We start from the raw sequence: 23,502 nt of genomic DNA on the forward strand, positions 1-23,502 counted from the left end.
AGCAGAGGATAGGCATGCCTCTATCCTCATCCCCCTTTACCTACTCACAGAGACCCTTCTTTTGTTCTTTGGACCTGACATTTTTATTTTAGGCTGCAAAAACAGAGACAAGCAAACAAACTTAAACAAGGCTTCTCCAATGATGCCAGGCATCCTCTCCAGCGAAGCCGAAGGTGACTGCCCTCTTCACTCTGCTGGGTTTGGACCCTTCTTCACGTCATGGTCTGGCTCCCCTCCCTCATCTCCCCCTCTCCTTCTCCACCATCCTCATCATCTGCCATTGCCTTCCCAGGAAAGCATAACTCGGACCTTGGGGTCAGACGCTCACAACAGAGGAAGTGTCCAACTTCATGGTCTGCACCAAGCACAGTGTCAGCAGCAGCACCCAAAACCCCGCTGGGAGGAGCTTCAGGAGGGCAAAGGGGCGGGAACTGTTCCACAGCCCGTGTGTGCTTGCTTCCTCTTACTGGTTTCCAATGTGACCTTTCCCCACTCTTCCTGGCACCTGAATAACCTACTGTGTTAGGCAGGGTTCTCTAGAGAAACAAAACCAGGACACTTGTGCGATATGGACAGATTTACACAGCACGAAGGAATATAACAGCTCATTAGTCCACACAGCAGTACAGAGGGCTCAGTTCAACTCACTTCTGTGGAACAGTTAATATACTGGAAGTCCTTCAACTAATCAGGGCTGCCAGGTCCTAGGTCAAGGAAGCAGTCAGCTGGGTCTTCCTTCAGGCAATGCAGGCAGAGTGCGAACACAGGCAGCAGCTCAGGAGCTTAGCGCAGCAGGCCTGGATGGGATATTGAACTCAAGCAAGGGAAGGCAACAGGATCCATCAGCATCAAGTTCAAGTAATGCACAAACCAGCAGTGTGGGGAAGCAGACTTTAGCAACCTCAGACTTTAGCAACAAGATCCACAAGTTGGCTGGCCCATAGGTAGTGTAGCTCCCAAGTTGAGGCAGAGAACTAGCTAAAGCAGCAACCCGCACTGGTCTGGTCCAATCACCAGAGAACAATAAGCAAGGGGCGGGCCTTGCTGAGCCATTTATCTCTTTGCCTTCCAACGAAACTGAGACCTGATTCATCCCACATGTTCCTATTGGCCAGGTTGGCACCATAAACCTACCTCTCACACCCATAATTTCTGGACCATCAAAGAAAAGGGATTGATTGGAACTACCTGGCTCAGCTCTCATCCAGGATGTCTCTGTTGATGCTTCATTTGTGTAATACTCTTTGGGTCGAAGGGAAACAAAACAGAGTACAGAAAACTCCCAGGTGGCCAACAGCTGAGCACATCCCTTGGATATCTTTGAATGCCTCAGAATCGGTCATCATGTTGGCAAATCACACCACCGAGCACGTCAGCATTCTTGAAAATAGTGAACCAAAATTTGGGAATTCCTTGGCAGCGGGGGTGGGGGAGGGGGGCCTTCTTTTTCTTTATCCTTCTTCTCATCCTCCACCTTGGCCTTTGTGTTCGACTCCTCTGCAATCGCAGAGGCCCATAGAGAGCAGCCTACTTTCTTTCTGGACCATGAACTTCCTACTGGATTGTGGCTTCTCTCTGTGCACATTTAACTTGAAGGTTTCCAAGAGCGCGCACTCATCTTTGACCTACCCTAGCAAGCTTCAGACGTTTCCCGCTGCTGTTGCCACCACCCCATCCGGAGGCAAGAACCCGAGGATTGCTTCATCTGAACCGTCAGCTGACGCGCTTGGATTTTTGTTTCTTCATGTTTCTTCTTTTCAGCATCATCCAAATCTTCATCAACTTCAGATTGTTCTTTGTTGTCAACGTCTGCCATGTTGTAAGAATGCCAAGAGGTCAGTGGCCAGACCTCAGAGCCAAGTCGGGTGACAGGAGCTGCATGGGCAGTGGGGTGGGGCAACAGTGGGGCGGTGGGAACTTTCCCCCTTTCATTTAACAGTTGTGTCGACATAGAATCCACACATCATACAATTCAACAGTTCAATAATATTGGGAAGGGCTGTGTGGTCATCGCCACAAACCATTTCGGCACATTTTCTTCTTTCCTGTACCCACTGCTATTTGCTCCTCACCTCCACCCCTCCCCTGCCACCATCCTGAAGAATGATTCATTTAGTTACTGTCTCTATAGATTTACCTATCCTGGATTTCATGTACACAGAAGCCTATTAAAAAATAGAAAAAATACCTAAAACCCCCAACAATAACAAAATAAAACAGAAAAATCTCAATTAAAAAGAAAAACACAAAATACCAAAGACTAGAGCAAATTTAAAATGGGTCGCGAGGTGCCAAGGGACCAGGTATAAGGCATCATGCAAAAAAAAGATATAAGTGTGTGTATGTATGTGTACATATGTGTATATGTATATATGTATATATGTATATATATATATATATATATATACCATATTAAATGAAGGGGGAAGTGCAGAGTGGAGACCCAAGGCCCAAGTGTCGGCCAATGGAGATCCCCACATAGAGGCGTTTAGGAGAGGAGATGGGTTAATTAGGGTGCGAGGTAGTACCGATGAAGAACACAGCTTTCCCCCAGATCCTGGATGCTTCCTCCCCCCAACTACCATGATCCGAATTCTACCTTTCAGGGCTGAATAGGACAGAGGCTGTACACTGGTACTGGTACATATGAGGGCTGGAGGTACAGGGAATCCAGGGTGGATGATACCTTCAGGACCAAGAGTGTGAGGGACGATGCTGGGAGAGTGGAGGGTGAGTGGGTTGGAAAGGGGGAACTGATTACAAGGATCCACATGTGACCTCTTCCCTGGGAGAGGGACAGCAGAGAAGGGGGGAAGGGAGACTCCGGATAGGGCAAGATATGACAAAATAACGAGGTATAAATTACCAAGGGCACATGAGGGAGGGGGGAAAGGGGAGGGAGGGGAAAAAAAAAAGAGGACCTGATGCAAGGCGCCTAAGTGGAGAGCAAATGCTTTGAGAATGATTGGGGCAGGGAATGTATGGATGTGCTTTATACAATTGATGTATGTATATGTATGGATTGTGATAAGAGTTGTATGAGTCCCTAATAAAATGTAAAAAAAGAAGAGAAAAAAATGATTAGGGCAAAGACTGTACAGATGTGCTTTATACAATTGATGTATATATATGTATGAACTGTGATAAGAATTGTATGAGCCCCTAATAAATTGTTAAAATTAAAAAAAATTTTTAAATGGGTCGAGGGAGAACAAAGAGCAGGGCCCACACTACACACCACGGGGGGGGGGGGAGGGGAAGGGGGACCTGTGCTGAGCCATCTTTGCTTCTAGTCAGGCTCCTCTCTGTCCCTGCAGCTGCAGCCTGTGTTGCCCAAGTGCACCCTTTGCTTCACTTCTACATTGCAGGGGCCACTCAGTGCACACAGAAGACGCCAAGCTGGGGGTTTACTCAGGAAGCTAACAGGTTACAACTCAGGTGAGAAATGTTCAGGATACAGTTGTTCAGTCAGGTAAGTATTTCCTTTGCGCCTGCAGGCAACTCTCTGTAGCTTTCAGCCACTTGGCCTGGCCCCTGCACTACTCAGGCAACATTACAAAACTAGCTTAGGGCTGCCAGTAAATACCTAAAGGGCATGCTACTTTGCTGTAGGCCTCACCCCAAGCACTCAGCTCCATCTCTGTGCATCAGCAAATCCAACGTCCCCAATTAAGTGCCCAGAGGCACCCCACTGTTCAAGCCAGCCTCCTGGTTTTAAAGCACTAGCTTGACTTGCGTCATGGGCCATCTTGAGATATCCACCTCTGTCTCCTGGCTCTGCGGCTCCTGTCCCTCTGGTGTCACAGCTATGTCCGGGACCAGGAGGCTCAATGGACAGGGACAAGCTCACACTCTTGGCTGTGTTCTCTTGCTGGTAGCGGGCTCTCACACCCTTGCAGCTTCTGGGTGGTTCATTTTATAAGCAGGGGAGAACCCTCACTGAGTGGATGCTGACTCATGACGACCCTACAGGGCAGGCTGCAGGAACTCACTGCCCGTCTGTGAATTCTGAGACTTTTAAAAATAGTTTTATTGACATTATCTTATACAATCCAATATATCCATTCATATACCATGCTGTTGTCCCATCCCTCCCATCGAGTGGAGCTACACTATCATCGATCATCAATGGTGTCAGCTCTCCGTTCCCCCAGACATAGCTCTTAACAGGAATAAAAAGCCCCATTTTTCTTCCTTGGAGCTCCTGGTGGTTTTGAACCATTGCCCTTGTGGTTAGCAATTACGGCACTAGAACAATCGCACTCAGGCTGAATCCTAACTCAACCTGTCTCTTCCCCTACCATCTACACTACCAAGACCCACCAGGAAAACACAGGGCCAGACGAGCCTTTGAAGTTATTCCGGGCATTGCAGCTGGATGAGAAGTGTCCTCTGCCAGGCTTCACATACTACAAGTGAATTTAGATGTTCTAATTCTCCATTTGTGATTTGTGTATTTCTTGGGAATTTTTCATTTCACCTAGGCTCTTTGTTAGCATACTCCTGTTCACAACACTGCCTCACCTATCAGTTAGGGTTCTTCTGAGAAAGAGGCTGTTGAGAAGATAGAGAGGGAGGGAGGGAGGCACTGCTTTATTTTAAGGAATTATTTTGTGTTCCAAGGCCACGGTGTACGTCACTCCTGTCTGGCTGGTCAACTCGTGGACACTTAGGTTGTTTCCACTTTTGGGCCTAGGACGCATTGTCCCATTCCTCTGAGCAGAGCAGGACCATCTACTTTCCTGGGTCAGTCCCCCAGCAGGCACAGGGTCTGATTTCCCACCACCTACCCAGCCCTGCTGGTACCAGATTGCTGCTTCTGGCATCTCCAGGTGGCTTTGATTGGCATTTCCCCGAGAAACAGACCTCCCGAACCTCTAAGGAGCACTTTCCGCGAGCACACTGCCACCCACAGGTTCTAGGAAATCCATTAAGGGATTGGGGTGAGGGAAGGTGACCTGTGGTCAGAGCTGACCCAAGCGCTTGAAGGGGGACACATGAGAGGTGGATTTCCACGACCCCGCCCCCCCCCCCCCCACACATTGTGTACTCAGGAAACCCGGTGCACACTTGCTCACACAAGGGAGAAATCACTGTTGAGTCTGGCTTCAGATTCAACTGGATCCCACCCAGCACGCTCAGCACTGCTGGCCCCTGGCGCCCCCGTCCTGGGCTGGGCACCTGAGCTGTCACTCCCACAGCTGTCTGGTCCTACACCCACAGGAAGATCCCATGTGGTTCTGTGGCCCCCTGCTGCCCAGTTCAACACCCCCTGCCAGGAACATGGGCATATGACCAGCCTGCTGGGTCCATCACACGCTTGCCCACATGGAGGGGGTGGGGGTCCTGGGGTTGGCAGGGACCAGAATCCCATATGAGGTGGAATGGGGGGGCAGACCCAGAGAGCGGAGTGGGCCAGCAGCGAGTTTGTGAGCTCGATGGGGTGCGTCTAGAGGGGCCCATTGTGCAATCATTTAAAACCCCTCCCCACTCCTCACTGTAGCAGACATGTCCCCCCAGCCCCACATCCCATTTTCTGGGGTCTCAGACACTGGGGTTGCCTCTGGCTCCCACTAGAGTGAGAGCTCCTTCAGGGCCATCCTTGGCGCAGGTGGGGTGCTCCGAGAAATGGGGTGGGTAGACTGTCTCATGCCTGTTGGGGCTCTGGCAGGCTGAGCAGGACCTGCAGGAGACCAGGCCCTCCACCTCACATACCAGCCACGTGAGCTGGCCCTGCCCTGGAGGCCTCAGCCTGGGGGTAACACTCTCCCACCAGAAGCAGACAGCTGGGCCTGGTGGCCCAATCCAGCGTCCTGAGCCAAGTTCTCTGCGGCAGTTTGGGGCTTCATGGGTCAGACACTGGCCCCCTGTAGACTGCCCTCTAGAGATGGTCAGACACTGGGGTCCTGCCCACATCCCTCTCTAACCATATGGAGTTGTTTAACTTCCCCAGGCCCTCTGAGGGGCGGGCTGTGCTCCTTACTGGCCACCACTGTCTGGCTGCTGGCCAGTGTGTGCCTGGCTGAGTGGGTGGGGCTGGGGCAAAGGGGTGGGCCTTGCCTCCAGGAGCCCCCTGGGCCTATCTCAAGGACTGGCTCATCCTCATCTTTCTCCTGGTGTTGTTCTGAGCCCAGTCCTGGCTTCCTGCCTGCCTTCAACAGGAAGGGCTATGCGGACTTCAAGGGGCAGCTTCAGACAGAAGCCTTAGTAGCTTCAGATCCTCCTGGCCCCAAGGTCAAGTTCACCTTACTTTTCCACCCAGGGCAGCCAACTCTGTGGCCCTGGGGCTGTGTAACATGTCTGCCAGCACCCAGAGAGCCCAGGGGTCTACAACTCAGGGATTGGTGGGCTGGCAACAAGCCCCCAAAGTCAGGGCTGGGGCCTCCGTGAGGGGATTGAGGCCCTGCTGCGCAGGCCAGTGCTGACAACCCTACCAGGTGGCAGGAGGCACCAGGGCCTGCTCCCTCAGGACAGGACATCTGAGCCAACTGGGAGCCTGGCCCACCTCATGCCAGTGCTCCAGTGGTTGGGCCAATGAAGAATCCCCCCCCCAGGCACCTCCTCCTTCTTAAGGGGTCCTGCTTAGATAGGGAGGGGCAGGAGGAGGAAGAGGAAACCCTTCAAAGGTCCTCGTGTGGCCATGTCCAGGGCAGGAAGCCTTTGAAGTTCAGAACTGGCTCTGGAGGGGCCAAGACAGAGCCACCTCCCTCCATATCTCCTGCCCTTGAGACAGGGGCAGAGAGTGGGCCGGGTGTCAGGACAGGTTACAACCAGGCTGGCCTCTGCTGCCTGCCTTCCCAAGTCAACAGTAGCCAGCCTCTGCCTGCACCCCAGCTCCACCTTCCCCATTCAGCCACATAAGCCTTCCAGAAGGTGTCTAGTTCATTGGGGGAGTCCCAGGCCACCTGCCTGGGTCAGCTGTGGCAGTACCGATACACCAGCCCGGTCTTTCTGAAGACCCTCACCCAGCCTGCACCTGGTACTAACCCTCACTGTAAGTCAGGGACAAGCAAGCACCCATTCCCAGGTGCCATGGTCAGAAACAGGGACCCTGGCTGGGCCCACTCCATCCTGCCTGAGCCTTGTCCTCACCTCCCCCAGGGGAGCCACCTGTGAACCAGGTGCCTTGGGCAGTAGGAGGTCCAGAGGCAGAGCCAGGGTTGACCTCTGCAGTTCTCTGAAGGCGCTCCAAGAGGAGGCAGGGTCTTGGGGTGCTAGGTTCCCGGGCTTAGAAGAGCAACTAGGGGTTGCTGGCAGTTTGGTGTCCCCACCCCAGGATGGAGGGTGAGGCTGGGGCCGCTCCTGGACAGGCAGGGCTGGGGGTGGGAGAGAAGAAGGTGAGGATTAAGGACGTTACCAAGAGTAAAAGGCTTTATTGTACAAATCCTACAGCAAATGCCCAGGTGGGCAGGGGGACCAGTCTGTAGGTGGGGCCTACCCTGATCCCCACGACAGCCTGAGTGCCAGGATCCCGAGGAGTGACTAGGTGTCCGGAGTGTGCCAGTACATGGGCAGCCAGGGGCAAGGAGCACTCCAGGCAGAGGTAACAACAGCCTGTGCGGGGGACCTCGCTGCCCAGCTCAAGAGCCACACGGGTCCCCACAGGCCTCACCACTGCGGAACACGTGGTAGATGCTCGTGGGAAGGAACATGGCCAGGGCCCCGAGCAGGGAGCCCACCTGGATAGCCACACCAACTGCCAGCAGTGCCCGCTGCCCCCCGCCGTGCAGCAGGGAGCTTGCCGCCACCTTCACGTAGGAAAACAAGCCGAGACACAGCACCCAGGACACCACCTGAGGGTGGGACCGAATAGGCTGAACCCCCGCCCAGCCCTGGCTGCCACCCTTCCTGCTCACAGCCCCCAACACACACATAGGGTCAGCTGGTACTCACCACGAGGGCCACCCCTGCAGAGGTGCCCACCAGGGGCGGGCAGGGGCTGAGGACCGCCAGCACCATCAGGTAGGCCCCAAAGAGCACACCTAGTAGAGAGAGGCCAGCCAGACTGGCCAGGGACCTGCAGGAGTAGAGTCAGGGTTGACCTCACCTGCACAGGCCCTGAGCTGAGCCCTCCCCCAGGGGGCAAGCACACCTCGCACCTGCTCAGCACGCCCATGGCCAGGAAGCAGGCGAGGGGGTTGGCCGTGCTGCCCAGCACCACGGCCAGGTGGTAGGCCAGGCGCCCATAGGGCAGGCAGGAGAAGCTCTGCACTGCGGGAAGCACGCCGTTGGTCAGCGCGTTGGTGAGGGTCAGCAGGCCCAATAGGCAGGCGCTTCGGGCCGACAGCAGGTAGGGAGTCTCGGGGGCGGAGCTGGGGGTGGTGATTGCAGCCTGCCTCGGTGGCTCCTGCAAGGGCAAGACCTCCTCCCCCTCTTCTTCAGAACCACCCTGTGGGGTCCCCCCCTGAAGGCCCAGCCCTGGGCCCCCGGTGGGTCCAGGCAGCACAGGCAGGGATGGCAACAGTGGCAGGAGACCCTGGAAGGCGGCAGCTGAAGTGGCCAGAAGAGCGGTCAGCACCCAGAAGAAGGAGTTGGCAGAGAAGCGCTCCGGGAAGTAGCGGGGGGCCCCCAGGGTGCTGTTGGTGGCAGCAGGGGGGCACTCGAGCCGCCCGACGCCCTGTGCCAGAGCCAGTACACAGGGCAGCAGGGCACTGAGGCCCTGGCCCAGGAAGAAGGACCGGAGGAAAGGTGGGGGCACGTGGCTCAGGAAGGGCAGGAAAGTGACGTTGGAAGCACAGCAGGCCAGGGCCAGCACCAAGGTCAGGGTTAGGAAGGCTACCGAGTGGGGCTGCCCAGCCACAGGGGCCACTCGGTGCCACAGAGGGGCCAGCAGCGCTGTGCCAAGCACGTTCAGCAACTGCACTGCCCGGATTGGGACCTGCTCGTGCTTGCCCCGGGCCAGCCTCCTCCACAGGGTTACCGCCAGCAGGCCCAGGTTCCCCAGGGCCACCAGCACAGACAGGTATGAAGGGAGACTCCAACCTGTAGGAAGGTGGAGCTCATCAGGGGCCTGGAGGTCACTGGCCCTGGGGCAGCCATCGGGGTGTCCCTTGTGGCTCACTTACCTTCAGGGAGGTACCTCACCACCACGGGGAGCTCCACCCAGACGCCGTTGACCGAGGCCCAGGAGCCCATGCCGAACAGGGCCACCAGCAGATGAGCCAGCACCAGGCGGCCCAGCGGGGGCGCTGCCATGCAGCCCACTGGGGACCCTCAGGGGAGACACCGCACAGCCAACTCCTCGTTCTCCACCTGGGTCCAGGGGTGAACCCGGACCTCTTCTGGGAGCGGAGGGTCTCTTCTTGCTCGGACACAGAGCTGGAGTCTGAAGAGAGGGCAGCGCGCTAGCCCGAGGCCGGAGGTTATGCAGGGGAGGAGAGTGGCGACGGGGCGGGCCGGGCACGCGGTCTCCCAGGGGGGCCGGGCCGGCACAGCCCGCAGGAGCAGGAAGCCCGGCCTGGGGCGTCGCATCCTCAGGGGCAGGGGGGAGGGCGCCGGTTCGCCAGCTCACGGCCGACCAGGCTGAGCCCTCGCCCCGAAAGAGACCCTGGGTTACAGGGATGCCGCGCCTGGGTCTCTGCACTCACTGGCTGTCGGGGTCCCAGCTCCGGCACGCGGGAACGCGGCCCGTGGTCTCAGCTCGTGGAACGGGGCGGAATGGGAGGAGGAGTGGCCGCGGCGGCTGGGTCAGGAGCCGCGGCCCCAGCACCGCCCTCTCGTACGCGTCAGGTGGGCGTCAGAACTGTCGCCAGGTGTACCGGACTCCTTGCACTTCTGGCCCCCAGCCCCGGGAGGCGCGCTCCCGCCAGCGGCGCGGCCCGGGGCGCAGCTCTCCGGGCCCGGGCCGCGCTCCCAGCGGAGAGCGCGCGGAGCGCCCGGCGAGACCCGCCCCCAGCATGGCCCGGCGCCGGAAGTCCCGCCCCGGAAGCCAAGCGCCCCGGCGCCCCGCCCCTCCCGTCGAGTGCGGCGCGCGCCATGGCTCCCCGAGCGGCCCGGCGGGGACGGCGCCAGCCCCGGGGCGCGCCGCCGGCCCAGGCGCGGGCCCGCTCGGCCGAGGACTGGTGGTGGGAGCGGCTGGCGCCCAGCGGCTCCGGGCTCCACCTGCTGCACGCAGACAGCATGCTGCTGGTGCTGCCCGACCCGGGGCCCACCCGCGCCCCCTCGCAGAGGCGCGCCGTCCGCCGTGCGCAGCGCCGCTTCGTACCGGGCCCGCGCGCCGCCAAGGCCAAGGCCAAGGCCAAGGCCCGAGCCAGGCCCAGGCCCGAGCCCGAGTCCGAGCCCGAGCGGGCGCCCGACCCAGGCTGGGGCCACCGCCTCCCCTTGGAAATCCTGGTGCACATTTTCGGGCTGCTGGTGGCATCCGAGGGGCCCAAGCCCTTCCTGGGCAGGTAGGCCACCGAGCGACGCCTCCGCGTCTAGCCGCGAGGCGCGTGAACGTCGCCCTCCGAGCCTTGCAGGACTAAGTTCCCGGCCTAGGCTCCCTCAGACGACTTCTTTCGTAGGGCTGCCCGCGTGTGCCGCCGCTGGCGCGAGGCCGCCTCCCAGCCCGCGCTCTGGCGCACCGTGACCCTGTCGCCCCCACTGGCCGGCCGCCCCCCCAAAGGCGGAGCCAAGGCGGAAAAGAAGCTCCTTGCTTCCCTGGAGTGGCTTATGCCCAACAGGTGAGGGGGGTCCTCCTTTTTCCAAGGCACCCCGCTCCATCTGTGGGGTGTGGCCAGCTGGGGCCGCTCCCACTTCCTTGTTTCCTCACCCCCATCCCCGTAGTGGCGTGGGCGGGGCCCGGGGCAGCTGTGTTTCTGCTGTTGGCCCAGGTTTTCCCAGCTCCAGAAGCTAACCCTCCTCCACTGGAAGTACCTGGTGCAGCCCGTACTGAAGGTGAGCTGGGCGGCAGTACAACAGGGTGGCACTCCTGGGTCCAGGAAGGGGACCATGTGCCACCGGGAGGGGTCTGCCCTGCCCCTCAGGAGGATGGTGTCAGAGGTGGGAGGTAGCAGGTATTTGAGGGCTGTAGCCTTGTGGGGCTCCCCTCCCCTTTTCTGGCCTCTCTTCTCCTGTTTGGCCCTGTCTCCACAGCTCGTGAGTGAGTGCTGCCCTCGGCTCACCTTCCTCAAGCTCTCAGACTGCCAGGGAGTGAGCCCTGCCACCCTGGGCCTGCTGGCCAAAGCCTGCCCCCTGCTCCATAGCTTGGACCTGCAGCACTCCATGGTAAGTCTGGGGTCACCCTGGGGCTGAAGGCATGGGGCTGAGGTAACAGGCGTCCCTGTGTTGGGCCCCCAGGTGGAGTCCACAGCTGCAGTCAGCTTCTTGGAGCTGGCTGGGCCCCGGATGTGCAGGCTGTGGCTGACCTACAGTTCCCAGACCACGGCCATCCTGAGCCCACTGCTGGTAGGTTGGCGATGGGCAGGACACAGCCAGATCCCGAGCTCAGCCCCACCAGGCCCGACCCATCCTCCCCATCCCTGCAGGGCAGCTGCTGCCCTCAGCTCCAGGTCCTGGACATGAGCTCCGGCGTCCACCGCAACACCATCCCCCTCCATCTGCCAGTCGAGGCCCTGCAGAAAGGCTGCCCCCAACTGCAGGTACTTGCTGCCCACCACCTGCAGGCTGGGCCTCACCCTACCTTCCCCAAGTGCAGACTGGGCCTCACCCCACCTGTCTCATCTTCAGCCTGGCCCTCATCCCCAGGTCCTGCGGCTGCTGAACCTGATGTGGCTGCCCAAGCCTTTGGAGAAAGCGGGTACCCCGGGCCCAGGCTTCCCAGCCCTGGAGGAGCTCTGCCTCGCAGGCTCCACCTGTACCTTCGTGAGCAATGAGGTTCTGGGCCGGCTGCTGCACGGCTCCCCACGCCTGCGCCTGCTGGATCTACGTGGCTGTGCCCGAGTCACGCCTGCTGGCCTACGCCATCTACCCTGTCAGGGTCAGGGGCCCTGGGGCTGTGGATAGTGGAGGTGGGCCCTGGAGGACCTCATTACACCTCACTCATGCTGTTCCCCTGTCTCCAGAGCTGGAGCAGCTGTACCTGGGCCTGTATCACACATCTGACCTGCTGACTCTAGCCAAGGAAGGAAGCCCCTTGCTGACACAGAAGTGGAGTCGGACCCTGAGGGACCTGGACTTAAGCGGCCAGGGCTTCAGTGAACAGGACCTGGAGCAGGCGCTAGCTGCCTTCTCGGGACCCCAGGGGGGCTCTCATCCTGCTCTGTGTTCCCTCAACCTCAGGGGCACACGGGTCACAGCCAGTGCAACCAGGTGAGCATGGTCCCCAGCCCACCAAGCTTGGCATACCATCTGGGATCTTGGAGGGGGCATGCACTGGCACTTGGAGGCCCTGGTCACCAAGGCCCTGGGCTGTGGATGATGGAGAGCTGAGGGCTCGAGGGGCTGGGCCAGGGCTCTGGGCAGGGTTTGACCCCGTGGCCCGGCCCTTGTCACCACAGCTCGGTCATCAGCAGCTGTCCAGGCCTGGTGTACCTCAACCTGGAGTCCTGCCGCTGCCTTCCCCGGGGCCTGAAGCGGCCCTACAGGGGCCCAGAGGAGGTGCAGTGGTGCCTCGAGCAGCTGCTCACCAGCCCTCTGCCCCCCAGCTAGGCCTGTGTGCCTTGTGTTGTGAGTGCTTTGTTACAATAAAACTTTTTCAGGAGTTCTGTGATCCTTGAGGTAGTGGGGAGGGTTTGGAGCGCATGCGAGGGAAGAAACGTCAGAGGGACCCAGCTTGGAGCGCCTTCCCCTGCCCAGCTCAGCGGGACGAGGCTTCTCTTGCCAGGAATGTGTTGCAGAGGTGGGGGGCGTGCCCTTTGGCGGTTGGTGGAGCCTGTGTACTTATTCAGCGGAGGCCTGGGGGCCAAGTTGGGCTCCCTGACCTGGAGGGAGGTCCGCTGGCCTGCAGGGAGGCCTTCCGTGAGTGGGTGGGACCGATCCAGGGCGTGCACGCCCACTATGCGGCTTGAGGTCAACAATCACCGCTTCTAGAACGTGCAGCCCAGAACTTCTGGAAGCCGCCCAGTCAAGGCTTGGCCTCGCACCTGTCGTCCTGTGTGCTGCGTAGGAGCCGCAACCCTGGACGTCGTTCATTTAAAGGTGCGAGCGGGCGCCGCGGTGGGTGGTGGCCCCCGGAAGGGGTCCCCCTGACCACCTGTGCCTGTCCAGGTTCCCAAGGGCCACATTAGTGGCTTCCCTACGATCTCTGTCGCAAACCGCTTCCAGCTATGGGCACTGGGATGCTTCTGTAATGAGCGCCACTTGGCCAAGTGCATCAAAGGCAACAGTTTCTACCCCTTCATCAGACTGCAGCCCAACGGTGTGTGTGGAGGGGGTGGGGCTCGCGGGGTGGGGTGGGGAGAGGGCGGGCCCAGGAGCCTTATGCCCCGCCCCACCCCATCCAGTGTTCGCGCTGGAATACTACCAGGACACCCTGTGGAAGGGAGCACTGCTTTTGGTCATCAGCCTCAGCGTAGTTCACTTAGATCTCGAGGTCTGCGCCCCTGGGCCCCAGCCCCTCGCCTTCTTCCCGGGGAGGCTGGATCCCCGCTGCTCCCCCCCCCCCCCCCCCCCCGCTGCCCCTGCGCGCCTTGCCCCGCCCCCAGCCCCAGGTGACCACGCCGCCCACCCACCCACGTGCCCCCAGGTGCTAGAACAGAAGACGTGGGGCCTGCCGGCCTACGGCATCGTGGTGGGGCTGTGGCTCTTTGCTTCGTCCCTGCCCTGCCGCCGCCTGGTACTGAACCACATGCGCGGGCTGTACCACTTCTCCATCCAGGGCCACACTGTGTACCAGGGCCCCTTGCACCTCATCTATGTGCGCCTGGCACTCAACTCCGACGGTGACTGATGAGCGGGTGGGCTGGCGGGCGGGCGGGCAGCTGAGGGTGGGCGTGGGGGGAGGAGGCTGAGCCCAGCTCCCCTGTCAGCCTACGGAAGGTGCTTTTTCCAGCTAGTTCTGTGCGGCCACAAGCTGGAGCCACTGGTGCTGGTGGAGCTGTCTGAGCACTACGAGGTGGGTCCCGCCCCCGGGGCGCCGCTCTCCCTTGAGCCTGGGTGCTGACAGCCTTGTTAGGGCCTTAGGACCCTGCAGTCCCAAGGTGAGTGAGGAAGGGTGATCTGGCCGAGCAGGGCTGACCACTGGCCACCTCCATAGCAAATGGAGTTCCTGGGCCGGCACATCGCCCGCAAGCTCAACATTAACTACTTCGACTACCAGACCACATCCTACCGGCACGTGGTCCGCCACTGGCCGCTGAGGGCCAGCCAGAGCCCAGGCATTGTGCTGAGGAAGGATCGCACTTACAACCAGTTCAAGGGCTCCCGGTCCAATATGGAAGTGTAACCTCCCATACCGCCTTAGACCCTCTGCTCTTTAGCCTCCCCTCCTTCCGCGCCCCCTGGGGCAGCCTGCCTTCAATAAAGCTGTCTTCCTGGTTCCAGTGGCCCTTGCCTTCTGTGTGTGGGGGGGGAGGGGCGGGGGAATGCACCCTCCAGGGCTGTCCCCAATCCTGCCCCATGTTAGGGTGTCTGTCCTGAGTGCGGGCCGATGGGCACAAACCAAGTTTGGGTCTGAAGATGAGTATAGGGCGGGGACCAGGGGCAGCGTGAGGGGTCCATCATGAGAGACGTGTGTGTGGGACCCACTGCCCCTCAGGACCGCTGGCACTTCTCACCTGGGCTCCAGTGCACTTGAAATGGGTCTGGCCAGGAGTCAGGGTCTGGCTGGGGATTTGAACAGGGCCTGGCTCCCTCTGCCCCTGGGGGATACAGGGGTACTAGATAACACCCAAAGGTGCTGTTGCCTCAGCCCCAGGAAGTAAGCTCCTCAGAGACCCAGAGCTGGGCACAGCCTGCCCAATATGTGGATTTGATGACCAGGATCTTCCCAGAGTGCCTGCCCATGTCTCCTCACCCAGGGCTCTCACCAACTCTCACCCTAGTGCCTGCAGCAGCCTGAGAGTGCTGCACTGCCTGTGGACCACCAGGGGGCCGACGGTGGCACCTGGCACAGTTGACAGCATAGCCTCAGGGCGGAGTGTCAGCCCAAGTGTCCCTGGAACCAGGGTGGTCTACATCATCTACTGGGTCCAGTACAAAATGTGCGCACAGGGTTTCAGGATAGCCGCAAGCAGAGCTGTAAACAGGCAGACAGGCTCAGTATCAGGACCTACTCCAGGTCTGGAGGCTGGCAGCTGCATGGGCACTGACCGGCACCGCTGCTCCAAGAGATGGAGCCCAGCCATGGGAAAGTGGGAAAGCCCATCTCCTCCCCAAGGATGGGCTTGGGAAGGTGTGGTGCTGCATAGCTGAGGGTTTGGGGAAGATTGGAAAGTAGGGTGCCCTTAGGGGAGGCACATGTGGGACAGGCCCTTGGCCAGGAGACAGACTGACAGAGCCTGCTGGCTCCGAAGGACACAGGCGGTTCTGGAGGCTGGGAGGCAGCTCTGCCAGGCTTTGCTGTGGCCCAGTCAGGGCTGAGCCAGGAGGACCATTCAGGGTATCCTCCACTCTGAGACTCAAACTGCCACTCACTCCTGCCCTCTGGGGTGCCCCCCTGTGGCTGCAGTAAGAACGCTAATGACTTGGGGCACCCCAGACACCAGTGGCAGCCAACAGTATCCATCTCTGAAACCCCATCCTGCTTGTTTGGCCGCCCCCAACTGCAGCATCTTGTGGTTCCCTCCATCACTGGGGGCAGGAGCTACAGGGAGCAAGGTGGGCAAAGGGAGAAGCTGACTGGGGACCAGCCCCAGCGGGGGCTCTTCAGTTGGAACAGCCCTTCAGAGAAGGCTTTCCCAGTGCCAGCAGGGCCATACCTTAGGTTCCCATGCCCACCAGACACGACCCTGGCCACTCTTAGGAGGAAGTGGCCTTGGGCCAGGAGCTCTCTACAGTTGAGGTATCCACTCCAAGCACCCCACAGAGGGGCAGAAGCTTCAGAAGAGTGGGTGATTCTGATCTGTGTCACATGTTCACCATGTGAGGGGCAGTGGGACAAGGACTAGGCCCTCATCTGGGCCCCAGGGTAGAAGTGCGGGCAGTCCTCAGGGAAGTCTGGGGCCTGTGAGAATGGGAAGGTGGAGAGGCAGCCGCAGAGGAAGCCAGGATGGCCACCAAGGCCTTGGGCCAGGAGGTAGTGGGGCCAGAAGGAAGCCCTGCATAGGGCGGCCCCTGCTAGGGTCTCCCATGAAGGGGTGGGCACAGCTGCAGGTGGGGGGAGGAGAGGGGAGGCCCAGGGGCCAGGAGCTGGGCCTCCAGGGGCTGGCCATCCACTGCCATCGCTGTGCCACTGCTGCCCTCTGGTGGCAGCCTCCCCTGTTTCTGGCTCTCTGTCGGCTCCCTCTTAAAACTCTCCTGGGGATGGAGGAAAGAGCTAGGAGTCAAAGGGCATTTATAGAGGTCTAGACAAAGACATGTACATGCAAATGTATATATATATGAGGATGGGGAAATAGATCTATGTCTATATTTATAGGTTTAGTATTAAGGTGGTGGAAGGACCTTGGGCCTCTACTCAAGCACTCCCTCAATGCACGAATACTTTCTTCTATTAAACTGGCATTCTATGATGCTCACCCTCCCGACACAACTGGTGAAGCCAAAGCGGGTGAACAAGTAAATGTGAAGAAAGCTGATGGTGCCCAGCTATCAAAAGAGATAGTGTCTGGGGTCTTAAAGGCTTGAAGGTGAACAAGCGGCCATCTAGCTCAGAAGCAACAAAGCCCACATGGAAGAACACACCAGCCTGTGTGATCACGTGATCCCGAAGGGATCAATTATCAGGCATCAAAGAACAAAAAAAATCATATCATTGGCTGCACACCTCCATGATATGATCGCCGAAGACAAACGGGTGCATAAGCAAATGTGGCAAAGAAAGCTGATGGTGCCCGGCTATCAAAAGAGATAGTGTCTGGGGTCTTAAAGGCTTGAAGGTGAACAAGCGGCCATCTAGCTCAGAAGCAACAAAGCCCACATGGAAGAAGCACACCAGCCGGTGCGATCACGAGGTGCCAAAGGACCAGGTATAAGGCATCATGCAAAAAAATATATATATATATATATGTGTGTGTGTGTGTGTGTGTGTGTGTGTGTACGTATATATATACCATAGTGAATGAAGGGGGAAGTGCAGAGTGGAGACCCAAAGCCCATTTGTCGGCCACTGGAGATCCCCTCACAGAGGGGTTTAGGAGAGGAGATGGGTCAGTCAGGGTGCGATGTAGTACTGATGGAGAACACAGCTTTCCCCTAGATCCTGGATGCTTCCTCCCCCCAACTACCATGATCCCAATTCTACGTTGCAGGACTGGAAAGGGCAGAGGTTGTACACTGGTGCATATGGGAGCTGGAGGCACAGGAAATCTAGGGTGGACGATACCTTCAGGACCAGGGGTGTGAGGAGCGATACTGGGAGAGTGGAGGGTGAGTGGGTTGGAAAGGGGGAACTGATTACAAGGATCCACATGTGACCTCCTCCCTGGGAGATAGACGGCAGAGAAGGGGGCGGGGAGGGAAGACTCCGGATAGGGCAAGATAAAATAAAATAAAATAACAATCTATAAATTATCAAAGGCTCATGGGGGGCGGGGGAAGAGGACCTGATGCAAAGGACTTAAGTGGAGAGCAAATGCTTTGAAAATTATTAGGGCAAAGAATGTACGGATGTGCTTTATACAATTGATATATGTATGTGTATGGATTGTGATAAGAGTTGTATGAGCCCCTAATAAAATGTAAAAAAAAAAGAGAAAATGATGATGGAAATGTATGTACAGATATGCTTGAAACAATTGATGTATGAAATGTTATGAGCTGCAAGAGCCCCCAATAAAATGATTTTAAAAAAACTCTCCTGGGGAGAGGGGAGGATGGGGACAAAGCCATGCTTGGGCATGGATGTACCTGGGGAAGCCCACCGCCCGATGGGTCCCATGTGTGTTCTCAATATGGAAACAGCTGCCGCAATGTAGACGTTTTACAAGACCCTTACCCAAGGCTGAGGGCCCCTGGACAGATGGGACCTGAGCCACGTTGGGCTGCTGACTGATCTCATGAGTGCAGGAGATCTCTGATCCTGGACAGGAGGCTGGAGGTGACTGCAGGAAGCCAGATGGGGGCAGGCTTGACCAGATGTTCGGTGCCTAGCTACTACCCCTCACCATCTGGCCCTGGAGACATTTCTCTTGACTTTGCTTATTCTTAACAGAAACATGGCATTTTTCTGCCTAGTGGCAGTGGGGAAAGAGAGCAGGCAGGCTGGCCAGGCTGGTCCAGGGAGTGTGGGAGCCTTGGGGCCCCTTCCTGGCTGTAGTTTGGACATTTTCTGTTTTAGAAGGAAAAGCTTTCTAAAACCCCTGAAACTCACGTGTTGTCTCCATTTGCCTTTTTTTTTTTTTCTTCCCCCATTTGCTTTTATTTGGTTCCCGGTAAGGTCAGGTCTCATTTCTTGTGCCTGGTGCTCTGCCAGCCCCTGGCTGCGCGGTGGGGGGTTGTTTCTTGTCAAAGTCAGGTGATCAGCTCTGGGTGTGTTCAGCACACATGCTGGCCATCTTTTAGGGTTTGCTGGTCTATTGTGTGTGAAGAATCCTAGACATCGGATGGCCCAATTTGCCCACAGCTCCCCCTGTAGTTCATGTGGCAATACTCCCGAACTGCATAACCCATAGCCCCTGTTGACCCCACTGCCCTGGGATGACTGGATGTGACTTGCTAGATCACTCTAAGTTCCTGTCCTCTCCTCAGATGAGGCTGCTGTACTGGAGGGTGTGGGATCGCTGCTGCTGTCCCTCCCACTCCTTGCTTCCTACTCCACGAGAATGGCCCAAGGCACAAGAGAATGGCCTGCAGCACCCAGCCTGGCACCTGGTACCTAGATGCACTCCCGTGCTCAGAGCCCTCACCCTTCGCCCTGCTCATCACCCCCCAAGACCTTGCATCCAGCTCGCCCTGCCGCCACACAGATTTGCGGTGGTCTTGCTGTTTGCAAGAAACACCTTCCCGGCCCACCTCACCTGCAGCTGTGGGGCTCTAACTTTATTTTCTTGGAAGGAAAAACTCCCGACATTGGCCATCTCCAGCTCTCCCCATTTGTCTTGTCCCTATATATCTCTCTCTCTATATATATATATATCTGTATTTCTGTCTCTCTCTCTCACCACTCAAACAGCTCCTGTCAGTCCAAAAAAGATTTTGACCCTCCTCTTCAGCAGCACATTTCTCCTCCTCCCTCCCTCTGCCGTGCACTGCCTCCCCTGGTGGTGCTGGCTGGAAGTGCTGGCCCCCTGCTGAAGACTCCCCAGCATCTGCCCAGGGGCCCAGGGAGCCCAAACCTCCACACAGGGTGGTTGGCCAAGCTCCTAACTCGATGATTTGGAAGCTGTGCACCAGGTTGTCAGTGGCTGCTTACCCTTAAGTGGGCAGCTGAGTCCTGCGTGGCCTGCAAGCTCTGCAGAAGCGTGTACACTTTGGGTGACTCTGCTGGGACTTGAAATCCTAGTGACATCGCTTCCAGCAACACCCAAGCCACCACAGTATGACAAATTGACAGACAAGTGGTGGCTGTCCACTTTGGAGGAAGTAGTCGCTGAAAACTTTGCATAGTTTCAAAACACTGGCAGACACCAAAGATGTAATGAATGGAAGCCGACCATTGTCAGAGATAGTGCCAGAGGCTGGGCCGCTCTTGTCGGAAGGCCCTGGAAATGTGCCTGAGGAGGAGCTGCTTGCTTTAAGTAGCGGGGACTTGGCCCTGGCGGCATGGGGGCAGTGAAGCCTGTGGGAGTGGAGCCTCCAAGAGCTTCACTTGCTGATGGAGCACAACCCAGGCTGAGAAGGAGCAGCGATGAGAATCTGCTTCTAGTGTCCAGAACTTAGAATGTGCAAAGTTCACCATGAATCTAGGAAAACTGGAAGTGGTCAAAGATAAAATGGAACACATAAAGATTGATATCCTAGGCATTAATGAGCTGAAATGGACTGGTATTGGCCCTGTTGCATCAGAAAAGCACATGGTTGCCCTGCTGGGACCGGCAGGAGCCAGAGGAATGACTCCTGGTATTCACTGTCAAAGAGGACACTGAAAAGTCAGTTCTTCAGATCAGCACAGTCACAGTCTGCGATAGGGTCATATCTGTCTGTCTGCAAGAAAATCCAATCACTACAACTCTTTTTAAAAAAAATCAGTGGGGGCTTGTACAACTCTTTTCACAATACATACATACATTGTGTCAAGAACATTTGTACATTTGTTGCCATCATCATTCTCAAAACATTTTCTTTCTACTTGAGCCCTTGGTATCAGCTCCTCATTTTCCCCCTCCCTCTCTGTTCCCCCTCCCTCAATACAACTCTTATTATTTGAATTTACACAACAACCACAAACGCTAGTGATGAAAAAATGAAAGAATTCCACAAATGTCTTCAGTCTGAAATTGATCAAACATGCAATACTGAGATAAAGTTTATTGTACCAAACTGGCTGATAAACATGTGGGGTTAATTGAAGGGTGGAGAGATAAGTTGCTCCGTGAGCCTCGCCTTCCTAGTTCTCAAGTCTCTTGCTTTCTGATGGTGGGGCCAGTGTGAAGCTGTCTTAGCCAGTTCCCTACTTCAGCTGGAAAAGGCTCACTTCCTGCAAGACATCCCTGAGGAGAAGCCACATGGACCTACCCCGATGCAGCCCTGGGTGCTAGAGCAGCCGTGTGGAGACCCTTGCCAGCTCTGAGATGCTTACACGTTCACTGATTCAGCTTTCCTCCTTAGGCCAGAGAGGTGAGCTGGTGCTGCAACAAAGCTAAGGAGGCTGAGGTGGACTCCAAAGCAGTCTGCCATCAGTCTTCAAAATCCTGTGTTGAGATGATGGAGGGGCCTAGCTCACCTGCAGATGCCAGGTGAAGAGGGTAGGCTTATACCTACCATTATTGGTAGGAATGTCGCTCTCCTTGACCTTTGGGCAGAGAGTAACCAGGCTAACTCAGACTGACCACACAGGGTGAGCTGAAGAAGTACAGTAACTGGAAAACACATGTAGTTAAAGTTCCATTGCGCCAAAAGAATTGTCCAGGGTTGGAGAAAATTTTAGTGTTCACGGTTATGTCTGCACACTCCATGCAGAGAAAAGTCATCTCCATTCTGACTTGCTCTGGTTGAGTCTGATTCACTTTCTCTGGCTTCCACAGTGGGACCTGACTTAGTGGAGTGGTACATCCTGTTGGGGGTGATTTTGGGGGGGCACAATCTTACCAAAGTTGACAGGGACTGCGGCCAACAGGGGTCTTTGAAGGGAGGCACACAGGAAGCAATGATTGGCATTTGTCAGCACATGGGTTTGATTAAGGAAGAGCAGAGTGTGTTGGATTATCTGGATCCAAGAGGACAGGGAGGTAGTCTGAGGTCTGACCTTGAAGAGGTTGGCGGAGACTTGTACCTGGGTTTGAGAGGCTACAACGTATTCCCTGTAAATAGTAATCCTGCCTGAGGGCCGGGAGCTGTATTGAGAGTTGTATAGTTTGCCTGTGACTCCCACAACCCACCTCTGACTCCATGGGTCGGTACTTCAAAGGTGGAGTATCATGCCCTGGGTAAAAAGGGTTGATCAGTAGGTATTTGTCCGTTGTGTGCGTCGTGTATTTTGCATGACCAGTGTGGACACTCACCATACTGCTCAGGCCACAACGCCAGTGAGCCTGTTTTTGGTTGTATGGGAAGCAGGCAAATGGTCTAATGAGTTGTGACCGCCTTAGAACTGAGCGTGGCAAGCTGGCTTTGGCACCCTTGGAGAGGGCCTAAGATGAGTTGTCTCAGTTGACTGTGGGATGTAGGTTTCTTGGACTTTAAAGTGTCACACAAGTGGAGAGCAAATGCTTTGAGAATGATTGGGGCAGGGAATGTATGGATGTGCTTTATACAATTGATGTATGTATATGTATGGACTGTGATAAGAGTTGTATGAGCCCCTAATAAAACGTTTAAAAAAAAGTGTCACACATAAGGGTTATGGGCTTCAACCATTGTTAGGGTTATGGCTACGGCTATGGCTAAGGCATAGTCAAGTGGGTTCCAAAACCTGACAAGTGTAGGGGGTTTCATGAGGATTAAGAGGAAGGCACTTGATTCTGGAAATCCGGTGCCACCTGGGGTCCCTAAGAGTTTCACTGCTGGAGGAATGGAAAGGATTGAGATGTGTGAACCTGACCACCGTGGTTGTAGAGGTTTGGGATGAAGAGTCTTAAGCAGCACCGAGTCTCCTGGTTGCAGCTCGGCCCCCTGAGAGGTTTGGTCTGAGGCTTTGGGGCAGGGCAGATACCTGTCCAGACAGAGATAAGGGAGGTAGAATGCCAAGGGGTGTGTGTGTGGTGGTTAAGCAGGAATGGTCTTCCATACATGAGTTTGAAAGGACTAAGGAAGGTGGGACTACAAGGGGAGGCTCTAATCCGAGCACGGGTTAGAGGTCAGAGTGTGACCCAGGACTGGCGGAGTTGTACAGATAGGCTTGTGAGCGATCTTTGAGGAGCCCATTAGCCCTTTCTTTTGTCCTGATGACTGAGGTCTGTATGGGATCTATATCTTCCAGCCTATGTCTGGGCTGAGCACACCTGATGAGTGACTTTGGAAATGAAGGCAGGCCCACTGTCATATTGTATGGAGGTGGGGAAACCAGATCTAGGAATGGCGTGGGTCAGCAGGGTGTCTGTCACTACTTCTGCAGTTTCGGGTTTGGTAGGAAAGGCTTCCACCCACCCTGTAAGGGTGTCAACCATGGCAAGAAGGTATTTCAACTTTTTGTGCGATGGCGTGTGGGTGAAGTCTACTTGCCAATCTTGTCCTGGGAGATGTCCTTTCATCTGATGGGTGGGGAAGTTTGGATTAAGTCCTCCCTGCAGGCTGGCAGAGGCACAAGTGCAGCAGGCAGAACAACGAGTGTTCACAAGGGTTTGCAATGACCGGTGATGAAGCAGAGGCTTAAGGAGATGGCTAAGGTTTGGGGACAGTGGATTTGTTGTACGATGGCGGCTGGTGGGCTTGGGGTGAGGCTAGCTTTGCCTGCAGCATCACCCACCCTTCTGGGGTTAAGGTTCCTCCCTTGGGCAGCAAGGTGTGTGATTCTGCTTCTGAATACTGTGGCTGGACATTGGGCAGTGACGAGAAGAGGATGGGGGAGGGGCGAGGCGGGTTTGAATTAGTTAGGCTGTGGCTGACCATTCTGCTCTGTTTCCATGTGTTGCCAGGAATCATCAGTTTGATGCCCTTTGCAATGAGTGATGGCCACCTGTGCAGGGAGTTTCAGGGCCTTAAGTTGGCAATTTGTTTGGCATTAATGATGGGGGAACATTTAGTAGCTTATTGCTGCATGACGGTGAGCAATCAAAAGGCCTACTTGCAGTTGGTAAATGCATTGGCTGACTTCCCTTTGGCTGTGTGTAGGGCTCGGGGCAGGGCAAAGAGTTCGGCTTTGGGGGAAGTTGTTCCTTCTGGCAACCGAGTGGCCTTGACTGTGTCAGTGAGTGAAGCTACTGCACG

The 23,502-nt window shown here is 56.6% G+C and overlaps 3 protein-coding genes across 4 annotated transcripts; 2 read left to right on the top strand and 1 right to left on the bottom strand.

The window, feature by feature from the left end:
* Positions 1-7,349: 7,349 nt before the first annotated feature.
* Positions 7,350-9,884, bottom strand: SLC52A2 (solute carrier family 52 member 2). Its single transcript, XM_075549107.1, has 5 exons — positions 9,588-9,884; positions 9,066-9,325; positions 8,100-8,982; positions 7,894-8,017; positions 7,350-7,793 (listed from the first exon to the last, which is right to left on the bottom strand). The coding sequence occupies exons 2-5, from the start codon at positions 9,193-9,195 to the stop codon at positions 7,581-7,583; spliced, it is 1,350 nt and encodes a 449-aa protein (XP_075405222.1). The 5' UTR covers positions 9,196-9,325; positions 9,588-9,884; the 3' UTR covers positions 7,350-7,580.
* A 68-nt stretch (positions 9,885-9,952) lies between these two features.
* FBXL6 (F-box and leucine rich repeat protein 6) lies at positions 9,953-12,640 on the top strand. Of its 2 annotated transcripts, none has more exons than XM_075549104.1 (9): positions 9,953-10,388; positions 10,503-10,661; positions 10,812-10,875; positions 11,074-11,205; positions 11,278-11,385; positions 11,466-11,579; positions 11,668-11,917; positions 12,003-12,249; positions 12,438-12,640. In XM_075549104.1, exons 1-9 carry the CDS (start codon positions 9,976-9,978, stop codon positions 12,586-12,588), a joined length of 1,638 nt encoding a protein of 545 aa, XP_075405219.1. In that variant the 5' UTR covers positions 9,953-9,975; the 3' UTR covers positions 12,589-12,640. The 2 variants fall into 2 exon arrangements, with proteins under 2 accessions (XP_075405219.1, XP_075405220.1); XM_075549105.1 differs by having other exon boundaries at positions 9,956-10,388; positions 11,686-11,917.
* A 40-nt stretch (positions 12,641-12,680) lies between these two features.
* Positions 12,681-14,420, top strand: CATSPERQ (catsper channel auxiliary subunit theta). The gene is made up of 6 exons (XM_075550504.1): positions 12,681-12,800; positions 12,970-13,077; positions 13,147-13,297; positions 13,383-13,820; positions 13,908-13,993; positions 14,135-14,420. Exons 1-6 carry the CDS (start codon positions 12,681-12,683, stop codon positions 14,321-14,323), a joined length of 1,092 nt encoding a protein of 363 aa, XP_075406619.1. The 3' UTR covers positions 14,324-14,420.
* Positions 14,421-23,502: the final 9,082 nt, after the last annotated feature.

The sequence above is a fragment of the Tenrec ecaudatus genome, chromosome 5 (genome assembly GCF_050624435.1).
Source record: "Tenrec ecaudatus isolate mTenEca1 chromosome 5, mTenEca1.hap1, whole genome shotgun sequence".
In the NCBI taxonomy this organism is placed as follows: Eukaryota; Metazoa; Chordata; class Mammalia; order Afrosoricida; family Tenrecidae; genus Tenrec; species Tenrec ecaudatus.

What these genes read in the sequence shown, in the direction of transcription:
- SLC52A2 (XM_075549107.1), bottom strand. Translation starts at nt 9,195, where the DNA reads ATGGCAGCGCCCCCGCTGGGCCGCCTGGTGCTGGCTCATCTGCTGGTG. An exon ending in GCCATGGGCGTGCTGAGCAG is followed by an intron (nt 8,018 to 8,099) that starts GTGCGAGGTGTG and finishes CTACTCCTGCAG; the next exon opens with GTCCCTGGCCAGTCTGGCTG. An exon ending in CTGCAGGGGTGGCCCTCGTG is followed by an intron (nt 7,794 to 7,893) that starts GTGAGTACCAGC and finishes TCCCACCCTCAG; the next exon opens with GTGGTGTCCTGGGTGCTGTG.
- FBXL6 (XM_075549104.1), top strand. Translation starts at nt 9,976, where the DNA reads ATGGCTCCCCGAGCGGCCCGGCGGGGACGGCGCCAGCCCCGGGGCGCG. An exon ending in TGGACCTGCAGCACTCCATG is followed by an intron (nt 11,206 to 11,277) that starts GTAAGTCTGGGG and finishes TTGGGCCCCCAG; the next exon opens with GTGGAGTCCACAGCTGCAGT. An exon ending in ACGCCATCTACCCTGTCAGG is followed by an intron (nt 11,918 to 12,002) that starts GTCAGGGGCCCT and finishes CCCTGTCTCCAG; the next exon opens with AGCTGGAGCAGCTGTACCTG.
- CATSPERQ (XM_075550504.1), top strand. Translation starts at nt 12,681, where the DNA reads ATGCGAGGGAAGAAACGTCAGAGGGACCCAGCTTGGAGCGCCTTCCCC. An exon ending in TGGACGTCGTTCATTTAAAG is followed by an intron (nt 13,078 to 13,146) that starts GTGCGAGCGGGC and finishes GTGCCTGTCCAG; the next exon opens with GTTCCCAAGGGCCACATTAG. An exon ending in CCTGGCACTCAACTCCGACG is followed by an intron (nt 13,821 to 13,907) that starts GTGACTGATGAG and finishes CTCCCCTGTCAG; the next exon opens with CCTACGGAAGGTGCTTTTTC.